Source organism: Salvelinus fontinalis, chromosome 2 (assembly GCF_029448725.1).
Source record: "Salvelinus fontinalis isolate EN_2023a chromosome 2, ASM2944872v1, whole genome shotgun sequence".
Classification (NCBI taxonomy): Eukaryota; Metazoa; Chordata; class Actinopteri; order Salmoniformes; family Salmonidae; genus Salvelinus; species Salvelinus fontinalis.
Genome location: NC_074666.1, coordinates 36383474 through 36398717, shown reverse-complemented (window position 1 = coordinate 36398717; position 15244 = coordinate 36383474). Strand labels below are relative to the sequence as shown.

At 45.4% G+C, this 15244-nt stretch overlaps 1 protein-coding gene across 5 annotated transcripts in view; it reads left to right on the top strand.

The window, feature by feature from the left end:
- The window catches only part of ncor1 (nuclear receptor corepressor 1), a 122530-nt gene that overhangs the window by 80182 nt on the left and 27104 nt on the right, over positions 1 to 15244 (top strand). For all 5 annotated transcript variants that reach the window (XM_055873432.1, XM_055873425.1, XM_055873439.1 and 2 more), the window contains 5 exons: positions 5435 to 5565; positions 6726 to 7036; positions 11095 to 11178; positions 14110 to 14246; positions 14597 to 14687. In XM_055873432.1, coding sequence (XP_055729407.1) covers positions 5435 to 5565; positions 6726 to 7036; positions 11095 to 11178; positions 14110 to 14246; positions 14597 to 14687 — 754 coding nt within the window. The remainder of the gene's footprint in view (positions 1 to 5434; positions 5566 to 6725; positions 7037 to 11094; positions 11179 to 14109; positions 14247 to 14596; positions 14688 to 15244) is intronic.

Below are 15244 nucleotides of genomic sequence, written 5' to 3'. Positions count from 1 at the left end.
TGACTCGGGCTCTCTCTGGCTGACTCGGGCTCTCTCTGGCTGACTCGGGCTCTCTCTGGCTGACTCGGGCTCTCTCTGGCTGACTCGGGCTCTCTCTGGCTGACTCGGGCTCTCTCTGGCTGACTCGGGCTCTCTCTGGCTCTCTCTGGCTGACTCGGGCTCTCTCTGGCTGACTCGGGCTCTCTCTGGCTGACTCGGGCTCTCTCTGGCTGACTCGGGCTCTCTCTGGCTCTCTCGGGCTCTCTCTGGCTGACTCGGGCTCTCTCTGGCTGACTCGGGCTCTCTCTGGCTGACTCGGGCTCTCTCGGGCTCTCTCGGGCTCTCTCGGGCTCTCTCGGGCTCTCTCGGGCTGACTCGGGCTCTCTCGGGCTGACTCGGGCTGACTCGGGCTGACTCGGGCTCTCTCGGGCTCTCTCGGGCTGACTCGGGCTCTCTCGGGCTCTCTCGGGCTGACTCGGGCTCTCTCGGGCTGACTCGGGCTCTCTCGGGCTCTCTCGGGCTCTCTCGGGCTGACTCGGGCTCTCTCGGGCTGACTCGGGCTGACTCGGGCTCTCTCGGGCTGACTCGGGCTCTCTCGGGCTGACTCGGGCTCTCTCGGGCTGACTCGGGCTGACTCGGGCTGACTCGGGCTCTCTCGGGCTGACTCGGGCTCTCTCGGGCTGACTCGGGCTCTCTCGGGCTGACTCGGGCTCTCTCGGGCTGACTCGGGCTCTCTCGGGCTGACTCGGGCTCTCTCGGGCTGACTCGGGCTCTCTCGGGCTCTCTCGGGCTGACTCGGGCTGACTCGGGCTCTCTCGGGCTGACTCGGGCTGACTCGGGCTGACTCGGGCTGACTCGGGCTGACTCGGGCTGACTCGGGCTCTCTCGGGCTGACTCGGGCTCTCTCGGGCTGACTCGGGCTCTCTCGGGCTGACTCGGGCTCTCTCGGGCTGACTCGGGCTCTCTCGGGCTGACTCGGGCTCTCTCGGGCTGACTCGGGCTCTCTCGGGCTGACTCGGGCACTCTCGGGCTGACTCGGGCTCACTCTGACTCTCTCTTTGACTCTCACTCTCTCTTTGACTCTGACTCTCTCTTTGACTCTCACTCTGTCTTTGACTCTCACTCTCTCTTTGACTCTCACTCTGTCTTTGACTCTCACTCTCTCTTTGACTCTCACTCTCTCTTTGACTCTCACTCTCTCTTTGACTCTCTCTGGCTCAGACTCTCTCTCTCTGGCTCAGACTCTCTCTCTCTGGCTCAGACTCTCTCTCTCTGGCTCAGACTCTCTGGCTCGGACTCTCTCGCTTTCGCTCTCGTTCTGTCTCGCGCTCGCTCGCTCTCTCTGACTCTCTCTCTCTGACTCGCTCTCTCTGACTCGCTCTCTCTCACTCTCTCTTTGACTCTCACTCTCTCTTTGACTCTCACTCTCTCTTTGACTCTCTCTCTCTGGCTCAGACTCTCTCTCTCTTTGACTCTCTCTCTGGCTCAGACTCTCTCTCTCTGGCTCAGACTCTCTGGCTCGGACTCTCTCGCTTTCGCTCGCTCTCTCTCTCCCGCCTGCTCTCTCTCTCCCGCTCGCTCTGACTCTCTCTCTCCCGCTCGCTCTGACTCTCTCTCTCTCCCGCTTGCTCTGACTCGCTGATACGCTCTGATTCATTCCCTCTGCTCACCATTGGGTTTTTGACCTTCGTTAGCCCTATCTGGTACCAGCATGGGATGTTTGGTTTGGCATAGCCAGACTTGTTCCAGCACAGCACTTTTGTGGATCAGGCAGAGGGGGAGGGTGTTGCTGGTATCCCTTGCCAGCAATGATGATAAAGAATGTTGCTCCATTCTCAATCACTCTGCTGGACTTGTCTGACCCAGATCTGCGTCTGACCCAGGAGTTCTGTTATCTAGTATCTACTGCTGTTAGTGAATGCATCAAAAAGGATTACCACTAAATTTGTATGCTTATGTGTTATGAACGTTCACTATGTTCACTACTTTTTCACTATGTGAAAAATATATATTTAGACACACCTACTCATTCAAGGGGTTTTCTTTATTTGTACTATTTTCTACATTGTAGAATAATAGTGAAGACATCAAAACTATGAAATAACAGATATGGAATCATGTAGTAACCAAAAAAGTGTTAAATCAAAATATGTTTTTTTATTTTCTTCAAAGTAGCCACCCTTTGCCTTGATGACAGTTTTGCACAATCTCTCTCTAACTACATATACAGTTGAAGTCGGTAGTTTACATACACTTAGGTTGGAGTCAATAAAATCACTCCACAAATGTCTTGTTAACAAACTATAATTTTGGCAAGTCGGTTAGGACATCTACTTTGTGCATGACACAAGTCATTTTTCCAACTATTGTTTACAGACAGATTATTTCACTTATAATTCACTGTATCACAATTCCAGTGGGTCAGAAGTTTACATACTCTTATATGACTGTGCCTTTAAACTGCTTGGAAAATTCCAGAAAATGATGTCATGGCTTTAGAAGCTTCTGATAGCCTAATTGACATAATTTGAGTCAATTGGAAGTGTAACTGTGGATGTATTTCAAGGCCTACCTTCAAACTCAGTGCCTCTTTGCTTGACATCATGGGAAAATCAAAAGAAATCTGGTTCATCATTGGGAGCAACTTCCAAACACCTGAAGGTACCACGCTCATCTGTACAAACAATAGTACTCAAGTATAAACACCATAGGACCATGCAGCCGCCCTACCGCTCGGGAAGGAGACGCGTTCTGTCTCCTAGAGATTAACGTACTTTGGTGAGAAAAGTGCAAATCAATCCCAGAACAACCACAAAGGACCTTGTGAAGATGCTGGAGGAAACGGGTACAAAAGTATCTATATCCACAGTAAAATGAGTCCTATATCGACGTAGACACTAAGCAAAGAAGCCACTGCTCCAAAACTGCCATAAAAAAGCCAGACTATGGTTTGGCTCCACATGGAGACAAAGATTGTACTTTTTGGAGAAATGTCCTCTGGTCTGATGAAACAAAAATAGAACTGTTCAGCCATAATGACCATTGTTATGTTTGGAGGAAAATGGGGGAGGCTTGCAAGCCGACGAACACCATCCCAACCATGAAGCACGGTGGTGGCGGCATCATGTTGTGGGGGTTCTTTTCTGCAGGAGGGACTGGTGCACTTCACAAAATAGATGGCATCATGAGAGAGAATAATGATGTGGATATATTGAATCAACATCTCAAGACATCAGTCAGGAAGTTAAAGCTTGGTCGCAAATGGGTCTTCTAAATGGACAATGACCCCAAGCATACTTCCAAAGTTGTGGCATAATGGCTTAAGGACAACAAAGTCAAGGTATTGGAGTGGCCATCACAAAGACCTTAATCCTATAGAAGATTTGTGGGCAGAACTGAAAAAGCATGTGCGAGCATGGAGGCCTACAAACCTGACTGTTACACCAGGAGGAATGGGCCAAAATTCACCCAAATTATTGTAGGAAGCTTGTGGAAGGCTACCTGAAACGTTTGACCCAAGTTAAACAATTTAAAGGAAATGCTACCAAATACTACCTGAGTGTATGTAAACTTCTGACCCACTGAGAATGTGATGAAATAAATAAATAATTCACTCTACTATTATTCTGACATTTCACATTCTTAAAATTAAGATGTGATCCTAACTGACCTAAGACAGGGGATTCTTACTAGGATTAAATGTCAGGAATTGTGAAACTGATTTTCAATGTATTTGGCTAAGGTGTATGTAAACTTCTGACTTCAACTGTGTTATAGATAGATGAAGTGGAGGAGACAGGTTAAAGAAGGATTTTTAAGCCTTGGGACATGGGCTCTGTATGTGCTCCATTCAGAGGGTGAATGGGCAAAACATGCCAGGCGTACCGCGCTGTCAAGAGCTGCAACGCTGCCGGGTTTTTCACGCTCAACAGTTTCCAGTGGTCCACCACCGTTCTTGGTTTTCCCAGATTGGAGTCAACATGGGAATCACTGTGAATGCTTTAGACACCTTGAGAGTCATTGTCCCGACGAATTGAGGCTGTTCTGAGGGCAAAAAAAGGGGGGTTGCAACTCACTATTGGGATGCTGTGCCTAATGTTTGGTATAGTATTTATAAATACAACATTAAAGATCCTTCTCATCAGTGCATCAGCAGTGTTGACTTTTGTTGCCAAAAGTTATATTGATTGGTGTCTGCAAAAGAAAAGCGTGGTTTGTACAGTATCTGCATTGATACTGTAGGCTAACGTGATTACTAGTTATCATGGGAAATCGTAATGACTTGAATGATTGAGTACATGAACTCGGCTTTCGCTTAGTCGGGTCGTGTTGGGGCGGTTATGGGTTCAGGACCAGGACACCCTCTCACTCACCCAATCTATTTCACTGTAATTCTCTTAATTTAGTCATGTGAGGCTTTTGATTTTCTACACAGGCTGACTGCAGGCGGAACAATGGCCTGTATTGTACTTATGATGTTTGTATGTGTATCATGATCCTGTGGACACCCTCTCCATGTGAAGATCATCAAAGGAGGTCATAGTCATAATCTTATCTACACTGGGTGCATGACCAGGCTGTTAAACTCTACTTTCCCTCTGTCTGGTTCCCTTTCTTCTCTTATCTGGTTAGCTAGCTTTGAGGAAATTGGACTGCCCTGATGCCGGGGGAATAACCCTATGGAAGTTAGACTTATCACATTATGTCATTGTACTGTTGTTCACTTAGTGGGGCAGTCCGTCTGCTCTCTTTTTAGTCTGAAGAATTAAGCAGCAGACCACTCCTGCGTCTTTCACAGTGAACTTTTAGCATCAGTGGTAGGCTAGGCAGTTGCTGCAACAGTAAATGTAGGTGAATGGACAGATGGACTTAACTGCTTTTTGATTTGTAGCTTCCCTTGGCTGGAGAGTGCATTAATAGGCCATGAAATGGTATATCATGTCTGAAATGAACCATAGGTCGCTCTAAGATTTATGTTGTGATTTTATAGGACAGTCAGTGTATTGCTTTGATATTTTGTTGACACTGTCAGTGCCTGTTATTTTTCCTTCTGAATCCTTCCTTTCCTACAGGGTATTATTCTAGCACACTATTGTGTTGTTGTCGCCTTAAAAGGGATGTGGGTCATGGCGTGCTGTTTTAGCTGTGTGCCTCATTAGCCCCACTAAATAGGAATTCAAACATGGGCAGAGTTTTTTTCAAAACTAGACGTGTATTAGCTATGGGCTGCCTTGAGGTTTTTTTGTAAACTTTCTGGACCAGATTGAACTCCGAGGTGCTATACGTCATCATGATGACTTTGCATAGACTAGAGTGCTCTCTGTGACATCATGAGAGTTGAGCAGAGTTATCATATAGGGAGATTCTCTCGAGTTGGGAGGTATACATTTACCAATTGAAAATACATTTAGCTAAAATGTGTATATCCTTGTGCTCTTTATTTTTCTTCTTATAGCAAATAACACGACCCTCACAAGAAGACAAGTCAGACGACAAAATCGAAGAGGAGAAATTGGAGAAGTCAGAGAAAAAAGAGGACGAGCAGAATAAGGAAGAGGAAGAGAAAGATGAAAAGGAAGACTCCAGGTAAATTTTGAATAGCTGTGTGTGTGCGTATACACTTGCTCATGGGTTTCCCACAGGTACTGCTGTTAGAGTCCTAGCTAGAGTCAAACTCGGGCCGGCCCCCCCCCTCTGACACTTTGAGGGAGAATCTGTACCTCCCAGTAAATTGTAGCTTTCAGTTGAGGCAAAATAAATTCTGGAGCCTTGTTGCAGGGATCATCATCCCTCTTCGATGTAATGTAAATCAGGCCAGAGCGAGACGGAGCTAGAGATGGAGAGACTGGGAGAGAGCGAGAGGGAGCGAACCACTGCCCTTCTCTGGCGTGATGGCCAGAGCATAACACCCACCGACGGACTGCTTTCAATGTTCCGCCTATCCTGCAGTTTGAAAAACCATAAAACAAAGGCAGAATGGTATTTGAAATGCTCCCTCAAGGCCTAAATGGAAATCAGACCTTGTCTACTGACTCTGCTCTTCTAGGAAGGAAGGAAGGAAGGAAGGAAGGAAGGAAGGAAGGAAGGAAGGAAGGTACTCCTCCCTCTGACCTGGCCTGTGTTTACTTCTTGCTTACGAACACTCTGGCCCTTTCTCAATTCGTCTTTCCTTGATTACTTGTGTCCTGCTCTCACTCGGACGTTCTCCTCCAATTAATTTTGAGATGGATAAAGGATGAAAGGAAAGGCGAATTGAGAAAGAGCTGACTCTGAGAGGGGAGGAGAGCGTGGCGGCCATCTTGGCCCCATAACACTAAGCCATTAGCCAGATGACTTCCTGCCTGTTTACCCAGCTGGATCCGTGGGCAGCAGTTAGTCATGACTCGTGTCCTAACCAACCACCAAATGAGAGGCAGCCTCGTTGCAAGTGCCTGTAAAACAAACCTGCTAATGAAAATGGATTTATAAATCCAGCTGATGGGACTCTGCAAATGGCTTTTTCCTAAGCATTCATCTGTGCAAAACAATAGGCTTGTACAGTTTCTGAAAATGTCCATTGGATAGGAGTTGAGTTGAATATAAAACAAATGAATGTCAAAATGTGCCTAAAAATGTATAACAGTACTGTCATTCATGGTTTTAAACTGCAGAATCCCCTTGACCCACAGTTTTAATTATGTGTTATTGCTGCTATGCTACCAGCCATGCTATGGTGAGGTAAAACCTTTTGCCCCCATCTCATTCAGGGACATCGGCAAAGACAAAGACAAGTGTGACGGTGGGGAAGACGAGGACGGAAAGGAGCAGAGCACGCCGCGCGGCAGAAAGACCGCCAACAGCCAGGGCCGGCGCAAGGGAAGGATCACCACACGCTCCATGGCCAACGAGGCTGCCTCTGTGGCGACCGAGGAGCCACTACCGCCGGCCTCCGCCCCTGAGCCTGCCCTGCCTGCAGAGTCTCCTCAACCCCCCAAAGCTGAGCCTACTACACAGAAGGCCGTTAGAGAGCCCACCAAAACTGCATCAGGTGGAGCTCCCATGGACCCTAACAGAGGAGGTAAGCACCTCAGCCATTCTACACTTTTTTTTACCATCCCCACTAATTATATATATATTTTTACAAAGGTGCATCTCAAACAGCTAACGGAGGAAGAAACTTATACCCTTACTAGGGTGGTTTACTAGTTTTGTGGTTATGTGGTATTTGCGGCAATGGGACTGAGTAGATAATGATAATACAATTCTACGTGTGTCCACTCGAGGTATAGAACCTCGGCTATGGAGGTATGAACAAGTGTGTGTGTGTGTGTGGCGCTTGGCGTCTCCAACAGGTCAATCGCCAGCTAGAAGTAGCTCGCAGGCCTCTTATGCGTAGCTCGCCAAACAATTCTGAAAGTATGACAGTGCAACTGTCATTAACAAATCTCACAAGTTACCGAGGGGTCGGCAGGGGGGCGCACACGGTAGAATGCACAAGGTGTACATTTCTAAATTGGATAGTGCATCATCAGTTCTTCTTGTCATGTTAGTTGCATATGTTAGAGAGTTATTTATAACTTGTCAGAAATGTCCAGAACAACTAGCCCATTGTCAGCTAATGGGGGGGGGGGGGTGCGGGTGCGCAGGATGTTCCACAATGCTGGAAGACGGGCCTGAGTGAAAACGTTTGGGAACCCCTGTGCTAAATGACTAAAATGTAAATGTCGTGCCACTGAGCTTCAAGAAAAACACCACCACCCTTTACACACACACCTGATAGGATATGCACTTGCTTGCCTGGCAAAAACTGGTGTCTGTTCAGATATACATTTTATTGTTTAGAACTACTAAGATGGTCTGGTTGAATAAGGAATCAGCTCTATTCATTACATTTCTTCATTACATTTCTTCACATTCATTACATTTCGCAGTGCTAGCTGCGCCACCAGAGTCTCTGGGTTCGCGCCCAGGCTGGGCTGGGTTCGTGCCCAGGCTCTGTCGCAGCCGGCCGCAACCGGGAGGTCCGTGGGGCGACGCACAATTGCCATAGCGTCGTCCGGGTTAGGGAGGGTTTGGCCGGTAGGGATATCCTTGTCTCAGTATGTAAAATGTAATAAAATGTATGCACTCTACTGTAAGTCACTCTGGATAAGAGCGTCTGCTAAATGACTAAAATGTAAATGTAATTTCTATCTGCAATTTCATCTCGCTGAATACATACCAGGTTCAGGTTGTTGTTATTGTTGTTTTTGCTCCTCAACACAATGCCTCCGATCTCTCGCTTGTGTAACCCAGCCAGGGGGCTCAGTCTGAGTCGAGACTATACCCTAGTCATCATCACCATGACAATAGTGTGGCGTCTAGGATGGACCCGTTGACATGGCTCCTCTCAGCTGTACATCAGCCTAGTCCTTGTGCTGCTCTGAAAGCTTCTTATGATGTATGTGTGCTGAATGTTAGACAGTCTGTTTTAGCCTCCCACTCTGTATTTATAAATCTATATCTGCGTCTGAAATGGCACCCTTATTCTATACAGTGCACTACTTTTGATCAGAGCCCTATGGGCCCTTATTCCCTATGTCGTGTTCTACTATTGACCATAGCCCTATGGGCCCTTATTCCCTATGTCGTGTTCTACTATTGACCATAGCCCTATGGGCCCTTATTCCCTATGTCGTGTTCTACTATTGACCAGAGCCCTATTGGCCAGATCAAAAGCAGACCATTATATAGGGAATGGGCGGCCATTTCGGTCTCGCCATATCTCTTCCAAGAACAGAGCAAGATTAATGACCTGACCACCTCACTGGATCTTAACAGGCATGATGGGGGAACGGGGGAATGCCGGTTGGATTAGGCGAACATGTGAGTTGAGTGTGCCATGGGACGGAAGTAGCGATTCAGCTATCATTCGTTGAGTAGATTTAACAGACAATGTATGGCCCTAGACCGTTCGCTAGCAGCCGTCTAGGCATGGATCTCCTCGAGAGAGAAAAAAAGTCCTATAAATGTCGAGTTCATACTGCAGCAACAGTGCCTTCAGATAGTATTCACATCCCTTTTTCAAAATTTTGTTTTTACAAAGTGGAATTAAAATGGATTTAATTGTCATTTTTTTGTCAACAATCTACACAAAATACTCGAATGTCAAAGTGGAAGAGAAATTCTAGCATTTGTAAAACATTTATGAAAAAGAAAACACTATCTTGATTAGATATCTATCAATCTCCTGAGCCAATACATGTTAGAATCACCTTTTGGCAAAAATTACAGCTGTGAGTCTGTCTGGGTAAGTCTTTAAGCTCTTTCCACAACTGGATTGTGCAACATTTGCCCATTTATTATTTTCAATTGGTAGTTGACCATTGCTAGACAACCATTTTGCCATAGATTTTCTAGTAGATTGTAACTGTAACTTGGCCACTCAGGAACATTCAGTCTTCTTGGTTAGCAACGCCAGTGAAGATTTGGCCTTGTGTTTTAGGTAATTGTCCTGCTGAAAGGTGAATTCCGGTGTAAAGTGTCTGGTGCAAAGCAGACTGAACCAGGTTTTCCTCTAGGATTTTGCCCATGCTTACTTAGCACAATTCAGTTGTTTTGTTTTTTCCTCAAAGACTCCCCAGTCCTTAACGATTACAAGCATGCCCATTACACGATGCAGCCGCCACTATGCTTGAACATTATGGAGAGTGGTACCCAGTAATGTGTTGTAACGTTTGGGGAAAATCCAAAACACTTTGTATTCAGGACTAAAAGGCCACATTTTTTTGCTGTATTACTTTAGTGCCTTATTGCAAACAGGATGCATGTTTAGGAATATTTGTTCTGTACAGGCTTCCTCCTTTTCACCCTGTCAATTAGGTTAGTATTGTGGAGTAACTACGATGTTGTTGATCCATCCTCAGTTTTCTCCTATCACAGCCATTAAACTCTGTAACTGTTTTAAAGTCACCGTTGGCCTCACCGTTGGCCTCGTGGTGATATCCCTGAGCGGTTTCCTTCCTCTCCGGCAACTGAGTTAGGAAGGACGCCTGTATCTTTGTAGCGACTGGGTGTATTGATACACCATCCAAAGTGTAATTAAAAATTTCACCTTTCTCAAAGGGATATTCATAGTCTGCTTTTGAATTTCTACCCGTCTATCAATAGATGCCCTTTGCGAGGAATTAGAAAACCTCCCTGGTCTTTGTGGTTGAATCTGTGTTTGAAATTCACTGCTCGACTGAGGGACCTTAAAGAATTGTATGTGTGGGGTACAGAGATGAAGTAGTAAATCCGAGATCAGTCCACTTTTTTAGGCTTGCCATGACAAAGGGGATGAATACTTATTGACTCAAGACATTTCAGCTTTTCATTTTGTAATTAATTAGTAAAATTGTGTAAAAACATAATTCTACTTTGACATTATGGGGTATTGTATGTAGGCCAGTGACACAAAATCTTAATTTAATCCATTTTAAATACAAGCTGTAACGCAACAAACACAACAATGTGGAAAAAGTTTACGCAATCTCTATGGGTCGCATGGAGTAGTGGGCCAGGGTTCACTCTCCCTCTCAGCCCCAGCTTCCATCAGCCCATCCTCCCTTATTGAGTGTGTTGTTCTGTGAATTTGGCTGTGGGTGAAGGAGAGGTAGGGGTCAGTGTGGACAGGCTGATACTGAGAGAGGCGTGTGTTTGTGGTTAATAGATATGTGGCAGTGTAACAGTGAGAGGAGTGGTTACTTAGTCAGTCTGTCTCTGTTGTCGGGATGTTCTCTCCGTCTGTCTGTTTGTCTTTGTCCAAGGCCATTTCCCAAAGAGGTTGGAGGGTGGGAGGTGCGTCTCTCTACTTCTCCGCTGTCTGGATCCAGATCAGCTGACACGGGGCCCTCCCCTTGTGAGGGAAAGAGGGAGGAACAGGAGGAGGGGATCGCTCTAGTTGTGAGGGAGATAGCGAAAGAGCAAGAGAACACGAGAAAGGGAGAGGGAACGAGAGAGAGTGTGAGGTGCAGGCCTCAGCAGCGAGCCTCTGAATGTAAACAGATTATTTGATTAGCAGGAGTGAGAAGGAGACTGCTGAGAAGCGGACCGAGCTACACTGTACTATCTCTGTGGGCTAATATGGAGCTTTCTGTTCTCTCTCTGTTACTTTAGCACTAGGAACTGCTGCCGCCGCGAACATTGAAACCGGTGAGACTTCTCGCTGGACCGAGGAGGAGATGGAGGTTGCCAAAAAAGGTAGCGTTTCGTTTTTATTTCTTAATTTACTGTTTTTCTCCTTCCCTCGCGCTCTTTCACTCTCAACTCTCTCTCTCTCGTTTGAGCTCTATCTCTATCACTCTCGTGCTCTCTCTCTCTCTATCGCTCTCTCTCTCGTTTGATCTCTCTCTCTCCTCATCATTTGCTCCCATACAAGCTCTCACTCTCAGACACTCCCCTGGCTGGTGGAGACTTTAAGGGGGAAGCAGGACAGAGTGGTTTGAGCAAGGATATTTTTTCTGGTATCTAACTGCAGTGGCTCTGCTCTGTGACAGAGCGTGACAGTTTGGGCTTCCTCTAAAGATCATATTATTCACAAAACCACAGTCAGGCTTCTGGATCAGGACTTTTTTTGAAGTTGCTCTACATTGAAGCCTTTTTTATCTAAATCAACTCCTTTTGAGATTTGAGTGTTTCATTTCAGGCAGTTACTGAATGTGGACGCACCACAGCGTTTCAGCTTTTGCCAGTTGCGTCACACACTCGTCCATGCGTGATTGACCCATAAGCCCAACCCCCATCGGGCCATAGCTACCTTCCAACCAGGCCAGTACTCTAGCTTTGTCAGTGTAGTCTGTGGTGGAGAGAAAGACTTAAGTCTTCCGCATGTTTCGATTCGGCTGGCGCTTAGTCGAATGAGTATGCTCACATACTCCCTTAACCTCCTATAGTCGATTTCCGTGGCCCCAAAGACATCTAATGAGCATAAAAAAAATGTTAAACATAAAAATCCGTCAATTGTAAGCTAGAGAGATCTTTTTTTTGTTGCATCGGATGCATCTCAATCCACTGCATATGTCGATGTCGCACTTCCGCATCTGCGGATGAAAGGTGACAGAGCTAGAGCAGTGTTTGTCAGACCATGAGACATCCCAAAAATTGGTCTTCTCACTAAATCGTCTGTAGCGTCCGAACGGTTTGACCTACAAATATGGATGGATGTGAGACTCGTGATTGTGTTCTCCATTTTGCTCTATGACCCCCACAAGCGCCTTCTGAAGCCGGTACAGCTAATCTGCCAACTTCTGTCTGTAGTGTCCAAACAGTTTGGGCCACACAGTAATATGACACCCCTGTGGAAAGGTGAAAGGACGCCCACAAGCTTCTTATGAAAGTCCCCTGGTACCAGTTTTAAAAAATGAATGTAGGAATAATAATGGAGATGGTTTAGTGCCAAAAATAAGGGGTTAAATACATGTATAAAAAAATATATTTTAAAAACAATTCCATATGCTAGCTTAGGTTAAAAGACCTTCGCTTGAAAAACTTGAAAAAAGCGGCAATAGTACCCTTCTTCAGACACTGTGGCCAATATACACTTCCTCAACATAGTCAGAATTAATCTAGGATAACTCAAGAAATATGTCGTTAATTTTGTTGTTTTTTTCCAAGGAGCTGTTAGTCGAGCAATTTTACATCTAACTAAGATGTTTGGGGAAGTATTTCTCAAGTGTTTTTTGTTGTTGTTTTTTTTCTTTCATGAAAATGATTAGTCTCTCGTTCAATGACAATCACTTCATTGAAGAATCCATACTGTTGACTAATCACCGAACGGGTTGTAGACATTGGCTACCGAACTTAGGCTTGCCTTGAGAAAATATTTTGTGTGCATAAACAGCCGGAAAAGCCTTTGCCAAAGACAAAAAGGAACAAAAACGTCTCAAAATGTTGCCATAATATATGCACAAACTGTTCCGGATGGGAAGCATGGGACCGAGGGGAAGCTCTTAAAAGCTGACATATATTTGTTAGGAGCACTTTCATTAATTGGGCTGCCTGATGGAGACATGGTGTACATGACGTCTTTAGATTCTGGCACGGTGTTCTGCTTCATTTTTTTTCTCTTTCATTTTCAGCTTTGTATATGTTGCGTTTACTGGTGGACGGGTCAGAGACGGGCCTTCCCCCTCTTATTCTTAACTTTTTTTTCTTAGATGTTTTTTCCGCTCCATCTCCATGTAAGCTGTTACAGGGTTTGGACATGTGAGGAGGGGGTTGGCTGATTTGGTCTTGGTGTGGGTACTGCTGTTGTAGTGGTAGGCCACATGATGAGTACTAGGGATCAATCCAACTGCAACAAGTCATATTTGTGAACAAAACAACTTAAGTTTTTTGAAAGCCTTTTGAGGAAAGACACTTTCTACGATAACTACTTATAAACTAAGTAAGGGATGTGAACAGGTGTGTTTTAGGGTGGATGGATGATGCCAGTGTTGCATACATGTAGTATAGGTGTATTATACAGTATATTTTCTCAATAGGCTAGTGTAGTTTGTTTATTCCTGAGGGGACTGTGAGGAACTATTACTAAATATCATACCAGATCATGAGACTGTTTTACAGTCACAGAGCCTGAAGTACTCCTCACCCGATACTTTGACACGGAAGTCTCTATACAAGTGACTCCAAACGTTTCAATAAATGTTCTGTCAAGAGTGTCCTCTGTCTCCTCATTCATTTAGATGGTATTGTAATTTGCCTTTGTCCTCTACTGGGCTCCAGTCTGAGGTGATTTGTCAAAGTGCCCGTGTCCTTTAGCTCAACGGTGCAGTGGAGAAAGAGGGAGGGAGGAGAGACACCCGAATGTCAAAGGTAATCCGCTGTCGGTCTTCCAGTCCAATGCACCTCTCTGAAAGCGCAGTCTGTCTTAAACAGTTTATTAAGACTTCATCAAAGCTGATTGTTTGATTAGATTAGTGCTGGTCAAGGTGGGGCAGAATTCCAGGCCATGGCAGCAAGGATCATTGGGGTGACTGTACAACTGGGCGTGTGAACAAGAGATCAGTAGTTAAGGGTTTTACCAGGTGAGGCGGTGTCACTCAGTAGTAGGTTAATGTTCAATGATTAGGCTAAATCTGGGTCAGTTTTAGGTTCAGATCCCAAGCCAGTCTCTCTTCTCTCCTCTGCCAGGCCTTGTGGAGCATGGGCGTAACTGGCCAGCCATTGCCAAGATGGTGGGCACCAAGAGCGAGGCTCAGTGCAAGAACTTCTACTTCAACTACAAGAGACGGCACAACCTGGACAACCTGCTCCAGCAACACAAGCAGGTACAGCAATACGCAACACAATTAAATATCAGGGTTGTTTTAAAAATATTTGCAATGGCAAGCAAAAATAAGCATATCTTGTCGCCAGGACAAGTCCAGGGAGTCCCTCCCTTTTTCTGTACATTTTCTTCAGTTTAGTGCCAAATGAATACACCCGTGTTCAGGTACAATATGAAGTGTTTTGGTTTCTGTAATCTCTATATCGGAACATGTATGTCTGTCAACATCTTTAATCTATAAATGTATGTCTGTCAATATCTTTAATCTATAAATGTTTAATGAATTTTCTGTATTACAAAACAAACGGTGAAGTGGATGTACTCTGTTGTATAACGTTTGTGTTTCTTCAGGACATCCGGCGGGCACGGGGTGATCGGGACCCGTCTCAGAGTGAGAGCATGGCCTCAGCTGACGACGATGAAAACCCAGAGGATAGTGACGGTCAGTCAGAGAGATGACACACACATTGACACACACACACACACACCAGAATAACATACACAACAGAGTCACTCACACCATCCCTCTGTTTATCCAAACTCACAAACACGTGAATCCTCACATTCAGACAGATACACTGTCTGCACAGCAAAAATATACACACAATCATAGCTAAGAATTAGTTTTGATTGGTTTAGATTTACATTTGATCTGAGAGAATGTTCAATCCAGTAGTGAATGAGAGAAAGAGCAAGGGAAAAAGAGACAGAGTTAGAGAAGCGTCTCTCTATGGAAGAGTGTAGAGATCTGTAAGAGTGAGTCCACTTCAGGAAGAGCCTCTTGAACTTTGTCTTGTGAGAATTACGTTTTAAATTAATGGCAAAGGAGCCCCAGTATTTTCTCGCTACCTACTGTCTGAAGTTTTAATGAGTGAGAAAAAGGGATCAAAAGGAGGAGGGAGAAACGCGAGACATAAAAGATGTGAACTAATTCTGACTGCTGGGCCTGGGTTATGTAACTGTTCCTTGGCTTTAAAGAGTCAAGAAAGTGTGCTGCAT